Source organism: Penaeus japonicus, unplaced genomic scaffold (genome assembly GCF_977035675.1).
Source record: "Penaeus japonicus unplaced genomic scaffold, GWHDUDI00000001_assembly GWHDUDI00000028, whole genome shotgun sequence".
NCBI classification, from domain to species: domain Eukaryota; kingdom Metazoa; phylum Arthropoda; class Malacostraca; order Decapoda; family Penaeidae; genus Penaeus; species Penaeus japonicus.
This window is the reverse complement of record NW_028234430.1, coordinates 29,889,645-29,907,144: the sequence shown is the minus strand read 5'-3', so window position 1 is coordinate 29,907,144 and position 17,500 is coordinate 29,889,645. Positions and strand designations below refer to the sequence as shown.

The 17,500-nt window shown below is 32.2% G+C and overlaps 1 protein-coding gene across 2 annotated transcripts; it reads left to right on the top strand.

Moving 5' to 3' along the window:
* Positions 1-4,008: 4,008 nt before the first annotated feature.
* On the top strand, positions 4,009-17,184 carry LOC122256325 (FGGY carbohydrate kinase domain-containing protein). 2 transcript variants are annotated; one of them, XM_043020927.2, is made up of 13 exons: positions 4,009-4,029; positions 6,977-7,164; positions 7,877-7,994; positions 8,311-8,392; positions 9,580-9,735; positions 10,466-10,590; positions 10,867-11,043; positions 11,865-12,057; positions 13,369-13,519; positions 14,481-14,555; positions 14,867-14,987; positions 15,964-16,120; positions 16,513-17,184. In XM_043020927.2, exons 2-13 carry the CDS (start codon positions 6,982-6,984, stop codon positions 16,592-16,594), a joined length of 1,620 nt encoding a protein of 539 aa, XP_042876861.2. In that variant the 5' UTR covers positions 4,009-4,029; positions 6,977-6,981; the 3' UTR covers positions 16,595-17,184. The 2 variants fall into 2 exon arrangements, with proteins under 2 accessions (XP_042876861.2, XP_042876859.2); XM_043020925.2 differs by lacking the exon at positions 4,009-4,029 and adding an exon at positions 5,530-6,523.
* The last annotated feature ends 316 nt before the right edge of the window (positions 17,185-17,500 follow it).

Here is a 17,500-nt window from a genome sequence, read left to right as displayed (position 1 = left end):
AAGTTGCAAAGTGCCCTTAATATTCCCCCTAGAACGCCCCCCCCCCCCCCCCCCCCATCTGCGCATCATTTCCATCAGCACTTGCCCCTCCTCCCTCCCCCCCTCCCCCCCTCCACTTACCGAAGGAGGAGGCACAGACAGAACGAAAGAATAAGGAAGAAAACCCAATCAATGATCCCGAGCGCAGGTCTCCTCGCTTCTTCCTCCATCCCAACAGCAGTCCATAAGCCATGTTGTTCCGCGTTCGCTCGTCGTTCTGGCTTTGTGGGTTTCTGTTTTTTTTTATGTATCGTGATTTTTCGTTATTATGGTTTATTTGGGATTGTTGTTATGGTAATGGTGTTCTTTAGCACATTTTGTGTTAAAAGTTTATAGTTTTTTGTTTATTTCTTGTGTGTTTTATCCTATCTTAGCATATTTATCATCAAATTAATGTCTTATATATGTGTGTGTGTGTGTGTGTGTGTGTGTGTGTGTGTGTGTGTGTGTGTGTGTGTGTGTGTGTGTGTGTGTGTGTGTGTGTGTGTGTGTGTGTGTGTGTGTGTGTGTGTGTGTGTGTGTGTGTGTGTGTGTGTGTGTGTGTGTGTGTGTGTGTGTGTGTGAGTGTGTTTGTGTTTGTGTTTATGTGTACTTCATGGATTCAGATATTAATAGTTATGGTGATTAGCAAATTATCTGGAATCATTTTGTTATCAAATAAAACCAGCTTTGGTAGAGATAATGATGGTGATAGTGAAGAGGATGATGATAATGATAAGAATGATGATAATAACAGTAATGATAATGCCACAACTAATGATAATGATCATAATAATAAGGATAATGACAATAAAAATGACAACATATGAAAATTTAAGTAATTACTTTTATTTTGATGGTAGAGAAAAAAAAATTAAACCAATATTAATTACTCACTTATGGTTGTCACCATCAGTATAGTATGTATAAGAAATATCAATATTCAAATTAAAGTTACTATCCCCTAAAACTCTTTTTTTCATTTTTATGCAATTTTTATTTTTTTTTCTAAAACAGTTTTTTATTAGTTTTTTTTTTTAATCACCATTGTTAGTATAAAAAAATTTAGTTATCAAATCATGCTTTCATATAACAAACAAAAAACATGATTTGAATAGTCATCATAACTACACTTATTAAACTTATAATAAATAATTGCATACATGAAAAGCAAAGGCAATTCAAAAAAATTATATATGTAATTGAACATAAATTAACAAATAGACATATTGAACAAAAGACTTATGAGAATGAGAAAGTAATTGAACAATTAAATATATAGTGAAAATCTAAAGATGAATAAACAAAAGAAATAAATAAAAGATACAGAAAAAGGTAAATCGATATTGTAATAAAGCGACTAAATAAATGAATAAAATGGACAATAGATCTCTCTCTCTCCCTCTCCCTCCCTCCTCCCTCCTCCCTCCCTCCCCTCCCCCCCTCTCCCTCCCTCCCTCCCTCCCTCCCTCCCTCCCTCCCTCCCTCCCTCCCCCTCCCTCCCTCCCTCCCTCCCTCCCTCCCTCCCTCCCTCCCTCCCTCCCTTTCCTCCCCTCCCTCCCTCCTTCCTATCTCTCTCCCTCCCTCTCCTCCCTCTCCTTCCTCCCTCCCTCCCTTCCCTCCCTCCCTCTCCCTCTCCCTCTCCCTCGCTCCTCCTTCCCTCTCCCTCTCCCTCTCCTCCCCCCCTCCAGCTGTCTGTCGCCGCCGCTCAACGTGTCCGCGACGTCCACAATATTGTCGACTCGTGACAGCGCCCCATAAATCCGAGTTGCTAAACGACGGAGCTCAGTGTCGCCTCACGGGTGGATTTTTTTTGTTTTTAAATAGTTTGGCATACATAAGTATATAAGTATATGCTTATGGTGCGTGTGTATATATGTATGTATATATATATATATATATATATATATATATATATATATATATATATATATATATATATATATATACCTACATACATGAATGTAAACGGAAATACATACCTACATACATACATACATATACATACATACATATACATACATACATATACATACATACATACATACATACATACATACACACAGAGATACGATTATTTATATAACGACTATAATAATAATTGTAAAGATGATAATGATAATAAAAATAAACCATAAATAAGTGAAGGAATAAAATTAATGTCATAACACTTATGACAGTAAAAATAACACTTCCGGTTGACAGCATCGGTGATTACAATAATAAAAATAACATGTTAATGATAACATCAGTAAAACTATTGTTATGACAACAATGAATGATAATGATAATCATGAGGTAATTATAACAATTATGAAAATGATTAAGATGATATTGATGATAATTATGATATGATAATCTAGTACTACTAATGATGATTGTGATAATAACAACAATGATGATAATAACATTAATAACAATCATAGGCATGATAGTAATAATGCTAATTTTAATATTAATCATGATAATGATTATGATAAAAATTATAATAACAATGACAGTAATAATGACGATATTTAAATGAGGAAAAGGATAATTATATTACTATAAATGATTATGATATTATAATGATAAACACAATAGTGATGATAATGACAATAGTAACAAAATTAATGAAATTAGATATATATAAATCAAATATATATAAATCAAATATATATAAATCAATGGATTAATTAAAAGATGAAAAAAAAATTCAAATGAAAAAATAATCATGATTAATAACACTAGAAAATAACATTAGCAATAATAAAGTAAACATTAATGTAGTAATCATATTAAAAGTAAGAACAATAATACTCATAATATGGGGAAAAGAATGATGATAATAATGATAATGGCAATAATCATAATGATAATAAAGATAATAATGATAAAGATGATGATAATAATGATGGCAATAATAATAATAATGGTAATAAAAAATCATACCAATAGTAATGATGATATTGATAATGCTAGCAACAATAGTAATGATAATGATAATAATAATGTCGATAATGATAATGGTACAACCACGTGACTACGTAGCTAGCACGTGTTAATACCTCAGTGAGTAAGTGACGTAACAATGATAATAATGATGGATTAGGATAATGACCATAATAATGACAATTATGATGATAATGATAATAAAAACTATGATAGAGATAATGATGATAGAAAAGATAATGATGACAAAAAATGAGGAGGATGATAATGTTGATAATAGTTATGATGGTAATAATGATGACATGAATAGTGATAGTAATAATAATGATGATAATAACAACAATGATAATCATAATAATGATAACAATAATAACACCAACACTAAAAATAATGATAATGATAACAATGATAATAATGACAGTAATGATATTAATGATGATAGTAATTCCAGTAATAATAATAATAATTTCAATAATGATGATAATGATTAGAGGCATGATAATGATAACTATGATAATTAGAATAAAACAAAAATAATATAGAAAATGAAACATACAAAGAATTGAAAATGGTATCTTTTCTATTCATAGCACATATGTAATTCTGCCAGGTGCATGTATCACTTAGATTTATGAGTATTATTGAACTAACCAAAAATGGACACTGTAAAAATAATTCTTTGAAAATCACAGTAAATTTTAAATAGATTAAGTATGATTATAAAAGAAATAAAGTGAAGAAAATGAGACATTATATACATATGCACACACACACACACACACACACACACACACACACACACACACACACATATATATATATATATATATATATATATATATATATATATATATGTATAGATAGATAGATAGATAGATATTTATAAATGAACATCAGCTTCGCAAAGACACAGGTAAATATAATTGAGATAAGCAATCAGAATACACTTATTAATAATAATAAAAAACACTCCCACTTTCTAATTACCCAAAATATCATTAGAATTAGAAAAAAAAAAAAATTGTCGCGCATCTGTCGTTTCGGTGCATAAGCGACCACTTCGCGAATCCACAGAAATAGGTGATTATTTTTTCCTTTTTCGTTTTAACTTGTGATTTTGCTCAATTTAAACCCTAATTACATGTCATTTCTAGATGTTTATCATTTTGAATATAGCTAGAATAGTCTGAGCCATCCAGTTTTTCGGAAATATGAGTAAATCAACGTGTTAGGAGTAAAATAATCAGATTAGAATTTATGTGTGGACTCAAACAGGTGATTTTTGTCTTTTTTTCGTCCATTTTTTAAAAATTTAATAGACTTACCTCTTTGTTGTATATGATAACGATCCTTCTTTCTCAACACAATCATATTAATATTTATTAAAATTACTGCTTTTTAACTTAGAATGAACATGTAATTTAGAAAACAAGAAGGATTAATAATATTTATTTTCGATTTTTTTTTTCAATAAAATGTCTGGGTTATGTTATTGTGATTTTTTTTTTCAGAAATTTTATCTCCAATTATCTAATTTTATTGACAAATGTCATTGTAAATTTTCATGAAGTTGTTATTATTACTATCATTGATATTATGATAAAGGTGATACGGATGATGATTGTGATTATTGGTATTGTCTTTATTATTATTATTATTATTATTATTGTTTTTATTATTATTAATATTATTATTTTTCTTTTTCTCCTTCTTTTTCTTCTTCTTCTTCTTCTTCTTCTTATTATTATTATTATTATTATTATTATTATTATTATTATTATTATTATTATTATTATTATTATTATTATTGTTATTATCATTCTTCTTCTTATTATTATTATCATCATCATTATTTCTATCCTTATCCTCATCTGTATCAAAACCATTACCATTATTATCATTATCATCATTACTATTATTGATATTATCATTATTATTATCATTATCATAATTATAATCATATTCAAATTATAGTTATGATTACAGTTATAATTATAATTATAGATATGATTATGATTGTGATTGTGATTGTGATTGTGATTATTATTGTTATTATAATCTATTAATATTTTTATTATTATTATCACAATAATATCAATACTACTTGTTAATACTATTACTGTTATCATTGTTATATTTTATTCTTATGTATTAGTACAAATAATATTAGTTATGACTACTGTTATTATTACTATTAATGATAAATAATCCATACTATTACTAGTAATTTACATCTTGAAGTCAGAGTAGAAACAGAGCTCTGAATTATATATATGCATATTTACAAAGTAATATAAGAAAGAAAATATAATTGATTATTTATTAACATCTGTTGAAAATGTAAATTGTAATTCCTTGTCATTAAATTTATTATTATTTATATTTAGATATGGTTCACAAGCAAGATTCCATGAAAGAAATTATCTTTTTTTTTATTATTGTTACTATCAAGAGAAAAAAAGTTTACAATAAATATTTTTTTCTTTTTTTTTCTTCTTCTTCAAGTGCCATGTTATTTATTTATTTATTTTTTCCTTGACTATTCTCTCTTTTTCTCTGTTTGTCTGTCTTCATGTTCATTTTGTTCTTTCATTTTTTCATATTTCTTTTCTGTCTGTGTATTTTCTTTTTTTATTGTTTCTTTTCCTCAATTTTATCTTTTATCTTTTTATATTTATTCTCTTCTTTATTGTTTTCTCTCTTCCACTTTCATCTTCCTCATTGCTTCTGTTCTCTCTTTCTCTCAGTATTTATTGTATTTTTTTTATTGTTTTCCTTTTTATTCTATTTTCCTAATATAATTTTTTGCTTCTGTCTCTTATTTTGTTTTTTCTTTTCATCTGTTTCTTATATATTCTCTTTTTCGGTTTTCTCCTTTTCTGCCTTTCTCTACTCTTCTTTTCCTTTTTTCTTTCCATATTTTTTTTATTATTACTTTTCTTTATTCTTTTTTTTCTCCTGTTTTTCTCTTTTTTTCATTTTCTCCTTCACCTAACAATCCTTATCTCTATTTTCTCTCTCTCTTCCTCCTTTCTCACACCTTTATATTTTGTACCTATTTGCCATCTCCTTCCCCTCTCTTTTCTTATTCATTATCGTCATTATCTCTATTCTCTCTTCTTCTTTCTATTACCTCTGCTTCCTCCCATCTTTCTCTCTCTCTTTTTGGTATTTTTCCTTTACTTTACCTTCCTACCTTATTTTCTCTTTTTTCTCTCATCACTCTCCCTCTTTTCCCCTCTCATTCCTCTCCCATATCTCTCATTTTCTGTACCTTTCTATCTCATTATCTCTTATTTTCTTTACTATTCTATCTCATCTTCTATTATTTTCTTTACCTTTCCATCTCATTTTCCCCTTTTTTTCTCCATCTCTTCCGCTCTCATTTACCTTTCTTATAACCCTCTGGACATTACCCCATACCACACCACAACACCCAGCATCCTCTCCGTAATATCCATGAGATTAGAAAGACGATATCCTTATCTGTTATCTTTTATCTATGAATCTGTTGGTGCACCGCTTGTCTCAGGCACTTTCTCTCATCTCTTGTTTCGGAATTATTATCACGAAGGTTTGCTTTTTGGGACTTACGCTTTGTTTATTGTGTTTTAGGGGCTGTTGAAGGCATCTTTTTGTATTGCTTTTTCTTTCTTTTTTTTTCTTTTTTTTGTGTATTTCTTTGGTGTGTTTTAGAGTTGGAAGATGATGTGAGATGTTTTACTCCTAAGATGCTTAGGATTCTGTAGAGGAAACTGAATTCAGGAAGTTTTTTTTTTTTTCATGATACGTGCCTTTAAAAAAGATGAATAAAAATGATAATTGTAAGAAATACCAATATATATATATATATATATATATATATTGTCATTAAATTATGTAATTATATAACTTACATCAACCAAGTAAAAGATGTTAAACACTTAATATCATCTACAAATCACAGACTATAGAAATAATACAAGCAATACAATCATACAACTTATACAAATTCACCCAACCACTATGAAGAATTCCCCTACCGCAGACACCATGGAGGAGACGTACTACATAGGGGTGGACGTCGGCACAAGCAGCGTTCGGGCGGGCTTGGTGTCTTCCTTGGGGGTCGTGGAGAAAATGCACACTGTCCCCATTACTATCGCAAACCCCAAGCCAGACTTCTATGAGCAGGATTCTGAGGAAATTTGGAGAGCCGTTTGCGAGACTGTGAAGGTAATTTATAAAGCGATTTTTCTGTTTATTAGTTCTTTTGGGTTATAAGTTCTTCTTCTTATTATTATTAGTATTATTATTATTATTTTTTATGATAATGTAATTTATGTAATACTGTATAAGAAAAATTGATGAAACAATGACAATTATAATGATATCACAGAAATTGTATTATCATAGTTATTATTATTATTGTTATTATTATTGTTGTTATTACTATTATTGTTATTATTACTTTTTTTTGTTATTGCTATTATTATTATGATTATTGTTATTATTATTATTATGATTATTGCTGTTATTATTAATATGTTTATTGCGATTATTATTATTGTTTATTAATTATTATTACTATTACTATTATTATTATTTTTATTTTTATTATAATTATGATTATAATTATAATTATAATTATAATTATAATTATGATAATTATAATAGTAATAATAATGATAATGATAATGATAATAATAATTATTATTATTGTTATTATGAATATAAACATTATTTTCATTGTACTGGGAATTACTTTTTCTACCAGGTCATATTAGACATTATAGAATAATACTTTAGAAATCCCTAGCAAAGAATTTAATATTATACCAAAAATAAAACCTCATTTCCCGGGAACTCTAAATTACCGTCATGCTCCACCCAACCCAATTAACTTGACTGACCAGACCTCTTAAGCATCGGTCCCTTCTTCTTCCAGTCGGTGACGAGTGAGGTTGCGGATAAGTCGACCATTCACGGCTTAGGGTTCGATGCCACTTGTTCCCTGGTTCTGCTTGACGGCAACCTTAAACCTGTCACTGTCAGTCCAGCAACGGGTAAGTTTGCTTGACGTTTAAGTCTCACTTTAGAAAAAACGAACTCCATTACATCTGTTTTACGTTTTTAGAATCTGACATTTTTTTTAAATATATGGTTTTGAATGCTGGTTTAGGTCCGACAGAATGGCGTTTATTCAAGCTGAGTTCTTTACCTCTTTTGTTTTGATAATTATACTGGAATAAAACGGTCGTAGAAGCAAGACAGGCGATTCATTTTAAACTCCGTATAACTTATACTGATAGCAAAGTTCTTCATGCGTTGCCCACATTTTAAACAGTTTGTGGTAATCCATTGATTGTTGTACGACTACAGGAGAGGATCGGTTCAACATAGTGATGTGGATGGATCACAGGGCCAAGGAGCAGGCAGACCACATCAACGCAGGCGGGCATGAGTAAGTCGTTCGTAAGTATGTCTGCGCTTAGGTCTGACCCTTATTAGCTAGCATTCCTTGTAGGTTTTATTTAGGTGAGAGAATAGATACTGAGTAACAATGTCTTAAGTTTAGAAATAGGAGATTTGTGTGGCTCTGAAATGAGAAGTGGTTTCTAGAGAAAACAGAGCATAATACAAACGGAAAAAAAGGCAAGATTTAAAGAGTGAATGGAGCTGAGTATTGTTTCATCCAATAATTTCATAAGAGATAATAATATTCCTGATTTTTCTTAAAGTAAAAGAACACAGGCTGAGAATAGGACATATGCATTACTGAAGTATTGTTTTGTCAGAAAATGAAAAAATTGTAACTCATCAATTTAAGTTCAGATTAGAATGTATTAGTCATCTTGGCATAGATTGAACTTCTTCTCATTAGATTTTTGTTATATTTGTCTTTACTAAAAGATTATGCAAGTCTTATAGTAAAAGAAAAAAAATGTTGAATTGTCATGCATTTTGCAGTATAAAGTAAAACCTCCTTCACATCTACATAGGATGTTTTACCTTATATCTTTTTAAAAGGGCATCTTTAGGTGGTATTTTTTAAGTTTCAAGTATTTTCTCAGTTTGAAAAATTCTTTGCAACTAATTAGCCAATTATCTTTTGATATTGCTTTACTGTGATATCAGAATTAGTTCCTAAAGAAACAGGTAATGTTTTTTAGATGGAATTCATTTGGCATGAGATAAAAAATGGATTATACTAACTAGATTGTATAATGTTGGACCCTTATATTAATTTATAGGCATTTCAGCAGCTCAGGATGTTAAACGAGCTCTTATTGCCACATATATCCAAGAATCACATAGACTACTTTAATTAAGTGTGTGTAGAGAGGATGAATAGGAACTGTGGCAAGATAAATCACTTCAATATGTTGTATGTGATTTATTGTGATTTAGACAAAATGATAAAGATTGATTTTGATGGTAGTTATTATTGTAATGTCAAGTCTAGGATAGAACTGTACATAATGATGATGAACTGCAATAGAAATGAAACTAATATAGAAATGAAAAATTTGGTTGAACTTTACTACATCAAAATGGATAAAGCAGTAAAACACACAGCGAATGAAAACGCGAAGGAAATGAAGCACTAAAACGGAAGGCGTTTCTCCTAGATCAACCCTCGCTTTCCAGAGTGTTGAAGTACGTGGGAGGGAAAGTATCCCTGGAAATGCAGACCCCAAAGCTCCTCTGGCTGAAGACACACCTCAAGGAGTCCTGGAGACGAGCCGAGCACTTCCTTGACCTGCCTGACTTTCTGACCCTCAGAGCAACGGGGCGGCTCTCTAGGTAGGTAAATCTTGGAAGTTTTGGGGAGATGGGTGGGTAGAGGGGGGGTGAGCCATTGGATATGTATGTTTAGATGATGATAGACTTATTTTTTCCAGTATGATTCTGTGTTTCTTAAAGATAAATACCATTAAGAAAAAGTCTTGTAGTTATTTTTTCATTCCATGAATACATATGCCTGCATGCATGTATGTATGTATGTATATATGTATATGTATATGTATATGTATATGTATATATATGTATGTATGTATATACATGTATGTATAAATGTATATGTATACGTATATGTATATGTATATGTATATGTATATGTATATGTATATATATGTGTATATATATATATGTAGATATGTATATATATATATATATATATATATATATATATATATATATATATATATATGTATAGATATATTTATATATATATATATATATAATATATATATATATATATATATATATATATATATATATATATAAATATATATATTATATATATATATATATATATATATATATATATATATATATATATATATATTATATATATATATATATATATATATATATATATATACATACATACATATACACACACGCACTATGTTTATGAATATAAATATAATGTATTATGATTCAATAGACTTTTATTCTGTTTTTTATTTATTTCTTACTATAATTCCGTACTCTATAAAAAAATGTTCCCCATATTTTTGTTATTCTTCAGATCCTTGTGTTCAACTGTGTGCAAATGGACGTACATGTGTGACGGGGTCAGCCAGAACTGGGACCTCGGCTTCTTCAAGGACATTGGCCTTTATGACTTGGCTGAAGATGACTGGCGTAAAATCGGTAGGTCTTTGTAGAATTATGAACTCAGTGTTGCTATGAAATAGTGGAAGTTTCTCAGCTGTTGGAGTGAAAGAAGGCATTTGGTTTTTTATTCATCAATGAATGTAGATTATATTTGGATGAGTGGCTAGTGATTTAAGCATAGTCCTTTAAAATTATTCTATGCAACTGCTCGGAAAATGTCCCCAAAAACTACTTGGATCACCTGTTAAGTACCGTCTAAAATGTACCACCAGCTCTAAGATGTTTTCCCAAATTGCACATTTTCCATTGCAGGCCAGGAAGTGCTCCCTCCAGGAACCGACTGTGGCCAGTTATCTGCAGAGGCAGCTACTCAACTGGGCCTGGCAGAATCGACTCATGTGGCAACGTCCCTCATAGATGCACATGCAGGAGGCCTGGCCCTGGTGTCTGCACAAGCCAAAGTCAAGGAGGACTTGATTGGTAGACTTGGTATGGGAACACCAATTGTTATGAGTGGTATAGGGAAAGGTGTGAATGGGACTGTGGCATTTCGCAAAGCAAGGGGAGTTGTATAACAATTAGATGTGAGAGTCCACTTCATTCCAGATAGAGACTGAATGATCAGAATGTTGAACAATTAGCCTTACCCTGTGAAATGATTTAGTTTCTTTCATAATATCCTCAGCTTGTCATGTTGATAATCTAATGACCCAGAACAGATGTACAGTCCATCCAAACCACCATTTTTGACTCTTAGGTCCAGAACACAGGCCAATAGGAGTAAGGGATATGTGTTTTAGTCAAAAGAGTTGAAAGTGGCAGTTCATGCATTGATAGTGCTTAATGGTGAGGTTGGAAGTGGATGGGTATGTGCCTCATCAACTAAAATTTTCATTAGTGCTTCATGTTTGGAGTTTATTGGGTCACTTTTGCAAAGCTGGTTTAGTCTTGTATGGTTTGTATAAAGTATTATCTGGTCACTAGCTATATTGGTATTTCCTGAAGTCAATGGTTATGCTTACTGTTTCAAAGCAAAAGCAATAAAAACAAAAACAAAAAAGATATTTTTTTCCATACCTTTTGTAACTTTTGTGATATACCACTTGTCAGAGTAAAAGAAATATTAGTTGTGATTTGGAAGTTGAGACTTAAAAATGCTATTATGTTTACCCTTGTTTTTGTTTATGATGAAAGGCATAATGATGTGTTTTTATGTATAATTATATTTGCTTATTCTTCTAACTATGAATATAACAGACCTCTATAATTTTAATTCACAAACAGCCTTGACCTAACGTAGTCCCTTTCAGGTCTTATCTGCGGGACTTCCACCTGCCACATGTGTGTGAGTGAGCAGCCAATCTTTGTGCCAGGTGTGTGGGGGCCATACCTAAGTGCCATGGTGCCTGGTTGCTGGTTGAACGAGGGAGGCCAGAGTGCCACCGGTGCTCTTGTCGATCATGTCATTAAGAGCCACCCTGCAGCGGCAAAGTGCCCTCAGAGGTATGGCTTTACTTTGGGGTTGTAAAAAGGGTCTCAGGTTTAGCTGTCTCTACTGCTCATTTTCTTTCTTTCTTTTTCTTTCTTTTTTTAACTTTACCTTCTTCAGTCTTTTTCTTATTTTCAAGTTATAGACAGATTCCAATTGTTAGTTAATTTAGTTTATTGAGTAAACTATAAAGAAAAATATTTTACTCCGGATCTTAAACCTGATATAGTTATACATATGTTTATTTTAACTTGAGCCATTATAACAAAATGAATTTTTCCATTTTGATAAGCTGGAATATTTTGATATTTTGTGATATCATGAATGCCATATTTGTTGTGTATGGAGTATTTCAAAATATATGTATGAAACCTTCATGTCATAAATCTGAAGTCTAATTTTGAAATCACAGATTAGCAGATATATTCTTATTTGAAATTAAACATAATTTGAAGTTATTATTCCGTGTACTGAAAGCAATGTACAATACATTATATATGAAATATTTATTGATAATTGACCTAAGTCTTTTTAGTATTGTTTTGATAATAGCTAAAAATACCAAAATGAGAAAAAAATTAAACTATAAAAAATATAATTAGTATGTAATGTCATGAATCACAAAACACAAATGCAGTAATGTGCACATCACAGATCTGATAAACGCTGCCACATTAACCCATTCACGATGGGGCTATTTCGACTCTAAAGGGTTGGAATGCCAGGGTATTCGAACGCATAAGCCTAACACCTCGGGATTCTTGGGCTCACTAGCTGTGAGTGAGCTCTTTATGCTCTATCACCCGGCATGCTGGCCTTGAATAAATATCTTGTTGTCGGTGTTTGACCCAAAAACCACTGCACGGGATAGCAAGTCAGCCGGTGGGAATGGGTTAACCCATTAGCAGTGGATGGCATGATTTGCTACAAAGGCAGAGTCAGTCAGAGATGCGGATTGCACTGTGCCAGACAATGTAAACCAGCCATCCTACTGCACAAATATTTATTTAAAACCTCGACCAATGGGTTCAGAAAAGAGAAACTCATGTTTCAAACTTTTAATGGAAGTTCATCATCAGGATTGATTATGCCTAATGAAGAACTTTCATTAAAAGTTTGAAACGTTGTGAGTTTCTCTTATCTTAATGTGGCAATGTTTTATTATATATGTAATGTCGTGATTTAAAAAAAGATATATTATTATTATTTATTATATGTGTTTTACCGTTGGTTATTCTAGCTGTGCTTTATTTTGCATATGTATTTTGCATATCTTTTCCCTGTACCTACAGTACTTCCACTTGTCAACCATCCTCCTCCAACAGTGACAAGTATGGCTGGCTGGAGGGCATCCTGTCGGTCATGGCAGAGGAGGAGAATCTCCCCTACGTCTCTCTGCTCACCAAGAACGTGCACGTCTACCCAGACTTCCACGGCAACCGCTCCCCTCTGGCAGAGCCCTCCATGATGGGCATGGTGAGTGGAATAGGCTCAGGGTATGGAGTCAGAAGGAATAGTTCAGGAAAGCAGGTTTCTGTTGGTTAATCCAAGGGAGGCATTGTTGATTATATGTGTGAGGTTTGACTCCTGTTTTTAATGGTGGGAACACTTTCTTGTAATCTCTGGCAGGAATGAACTAGACAATCACTTTTGTTGTCTGCTGATTCAATCCACCCAAAATAATTAGTTGTATTTCTGGAATCAACAGGTCAAAATCTACATAATAATACTTGAAAATATTTTTTTGGAGGGATGTAGGGAACACGTTTTAGATCAATTATTTTCTTGTTGTCAATTTTGAATATTTTTTTTTTCTAGATGTTTTTTATATTGTCAACACAGATTACTAGGCTTGGAATTTGTACTGGAGTGGGCCAGTTTTTGTAAGCATGAGCACCTGTTTCTCACCAATGAAAATTATAATCCACCATGCTGTGTGAAATAACTCATTCTCACTCACCGGTGTGTGGAGATTTAGAGGAGCAAATATTGCATTCATTCCTTCTGTTAAAAGGAGTGGCTTTGATTTTTTTTTTCTTTTTCTTTTCTTTTTTTTTAAATAAGAGGACTTGTTTTGCCAGATGTGACAGATGAACAAGTCTCATATTGTTTTTTTTGTGCTTAGTGTAGGGAGCTTTAATTTTTTAGATTTAAAAAATGCAACTGGGAGAGAAGCGAGGTCTGGTTGTGTATACTCACTACCAACCCATCGTATATTTAACCCGTTGGTCGCGGTTTTAATAAAATATGTATGCAGTAGCATGGCGGGTTTACATTGTCTGGCACAGTGCCATCCGCGACTCTGCCTTGGCAGCAAATCATGCCATCTGCTGCAAATGGGTTAAATTTGTTAGTCAGAAGAGTTTTCCTTTAGATCTCACATTAATGTTGATGAAAATTAACCTCATTGTTTCTTCCGTCTCATTCTCTCCTTAAGGTGTGCGGTTTAACTCTGGATGTGAGTGAGAGAAATTTGGCTGTCCTCTACTTGGCCACGATTCAAGCACTGGCCGTAAGTATCGAGATCTTGAGCCACTTTTTAAGAAACTTTTTTAGAATAACATTTGAAAAGCAACCTTTCTAACATTTTTTTCTGATATGGCTTATGTTTGATCAAAGTTAAACTCTGTGTCTGAGGTTTGATTGAGTATCAGGTAGAACTTTGAATCACTGACTAGCCTTGATAGAATAAAAAATAACATTATGGTTTGGATAACTGGTAGTAAGTCAGTGACACAAAAAACAAGCTACATGGACTTGTGTCATTCTTAGAAAAAGGAAATTGTGACTAACAGCATGACTCGCATTTTGCTGCAAAAACAGTATGGGACGAGGCACATTATAGAGCAGTTGCAAGCATCAGGCCACGTCATTTCGTCTGTCCTCATGTGCGGGGGACTCTCCAATTCATCGCTCTTTATCAAAATCCACGCAGATGCTCTGGGTAAGGGGGACAATTCTATGTTTGGGTGCTTTTGTTTGGTGTCTGTGTATAGTTTCATTTTATTTTGTATTTGTTTATATATATTGTTAGTGATATAGATATACTTTTTTATGTGTTTGGCATGATTTACTTCAATTTCAGGTTAGATCGGTTTTCTTTCAAGTAGATTTTTGTGCACTTCATTGCTATATGTAAAGATAGACCAGCAGTATCATATTAAATCCTTCTTGTATAGAATTGATTTTTATGATCATCTCTCTCTCTCTCTCACTCTCTCTCTCACTCTCTCTTTCTCTCTCTGTCTCTCTCTGTCTCTCTCTCTGTCTGTCTCTCTCTCTCTCTCTCTCTCTCTCTCTCTCTCTCTCTCTGTCTCTCTCTGTCTCTCTGTCTGCCTCTCTCTCTGCCTCTCTCTCTGCCTCTCTCTCTGCCTCTCTCTCTGCCTCTCTCTCTGTCTCTCTCTCTTTCTCTATTTCTTTCTCTCTCTTCTCTCTTTCTCTCTCTTCTCTCCTCTCCTCTCTCTCTCTCTCTCTCTCTCTCTCTCTCTCTCTCTCTCTCTCTCTCTCTCTCTCTCTTCTCTCTCTCTCTCTCTCTCACTCTCTCTCTTTCTCTCTCTCTCTCTCTGTCTCTCTGTCTCTCTTCTGCCTCTCTCTCCTCTCTCTCTCTCTCTCTGCCTCTCTCTCTCTCTCTCTCACTTCTCTGCCTCTCTCTCTCTCTCTCTCACTTCTCTGCCTCTCTCTCTCTCTCTCTCTCTTCTCTCCCTCTCTCTCTCTCTCTCTCTCTTCTCTCTCTCTCTCTCTCTCTCTCTCTCTCTCTCTCTCTCTCTCTCTCTCTCTCTCTCTCTCTCTCTCTCTCTCTCTCTCTCTCTCTCTCTCTCTCTCTCTCTCTCTCTCTATTCATATACTTATCTCTATATATTTACAACAAATTTTATTTTGAAAAGTCCCTTTAAACCTTCCCTATCTGCTTTACGCTATAGGTGTTCCTGTACTGATCCCGGCCACCAAGCAGTCTGTGCTTTTAGGGTCGGCCATGCTGGGTGCGGCTGCCTCAGGGGACTACCTGGACTTGACTTCGGCTGCCATCGCCATGGGTGGGGCAGCACAAGCCTTCCATCCAGGGAAGAACCTGAAGGAGTAAGTGATAGAGATCCTATAATTTTTTCTTTAATGCATGGTTATAATTGATGTCATGATGATAATAATAATAATTATTATTATTATTTATTATTATTATTTTTTTTTTTCGAGATACTTTGTTGGTAGTGAACAGTATCAAGACGCTCAGTCTGTGAAGAAAGTTGAAGTTCTTTTTGTCTTTTGAATGCAATCAGGACAATGAGTTGAAAATACTGAATTTTGCTTTATCCTTAAAGTAATCTGATACAAATTTCATACAGATTGTAAAGTTTCCAAAATGTTTAGAAAATGGTACTCTCAAAATACTTACCTTCGATGTCAGTCATGTGACAATAATACGAAAGACAATTTTATATAGATTTTGAAGTCCTAAATTGACTCGATTTCAGATACCACGACAAGAAATACGCCATCTTCAAGAGAATGCAGTCCGAACAGCTCGAGTACCGTCGCTCTATGGGGAACATTTAATAGTATCTAGTGGTGGTGAATCCCTCTATATGAGTTTTGATTCAAAAACTTATATAGACAGGATACAATTTGCTTCTCTACTAATCATTGGTTGCTTTTTGAAGATAATTGGGCTGAATAGAGTTTGAAGTCATTATGATTAATTTAGTATTATACTTGCAGAGAAAAAGTTCTAGGAACAGGAAATACAGTTTCAAAATATATTTCAAATGCTATACATACTTTTCAAACTCTATATGGCTTTATATGTCTTGCCAAGTGTTAATGGCCCAAAGAGTAAAGTAGATATTCAAATTGTTAAAGAAATACAATGATGTAGGAATAATTTGTACACACATGTTTATAAAGATGAGAAGGGGTATATCTATGTAATACATTATTGCAAGTAAGAATATCACATAATAATCCTTCATTTTTAACACACTACAATAAATTTTATTGTATTTAAACGGCTTGTAGTAGAAAACATTCAAACTGAGGATTTTAATTGCTCTGATAAAGTATTCAATCTACTATCATTGATGAATATATATATATATATATATATATATATATATATATATATATATATATATATTTATATTTATATTTATATATATACACATACATATATATGCATATACATACATACAGATATACATACAGACATACATACATATACATATATATATACATATACATATACATATACTTATACATATACATATACATATACATATACTTATACATATACATATACATATATATATATATACATATATATATATATATATATATATATATTTATATATATATATATATATATATATATATATAAATTTATATATTTATATATATATATATAGGCCTTATTTGCAGCGTCAAATGTCTTGAAATCATGGGCTCTGTCGGGCGTACGACGGCGAA

Excerpts from the sequence above, each read along its gene's own strand:
- LOC122256325 (XM_043020925.2), top strand. The coding sequence starts at position 6,409 with ATGAGATTAGAAAGACGATATCCTTATCTGTTATCTTTTATCTATGAA. Across the intron at positions 9,736-10,465 it reads GCAACGGGGCGGCTCTCTAG|ATCCTTGTGTTCAACTGTGT; the intron begins GTAGGTAAATCT and ends GTTATTCTTCAG. Across the intron at positions 13,520-14,480 it reads AGCCCTCCATGATGGGCATG|GTGTGCGGTTTAACTCTGGA; the intron begins GTGAGTGGAATA and ends TCTCTCCTTAAG.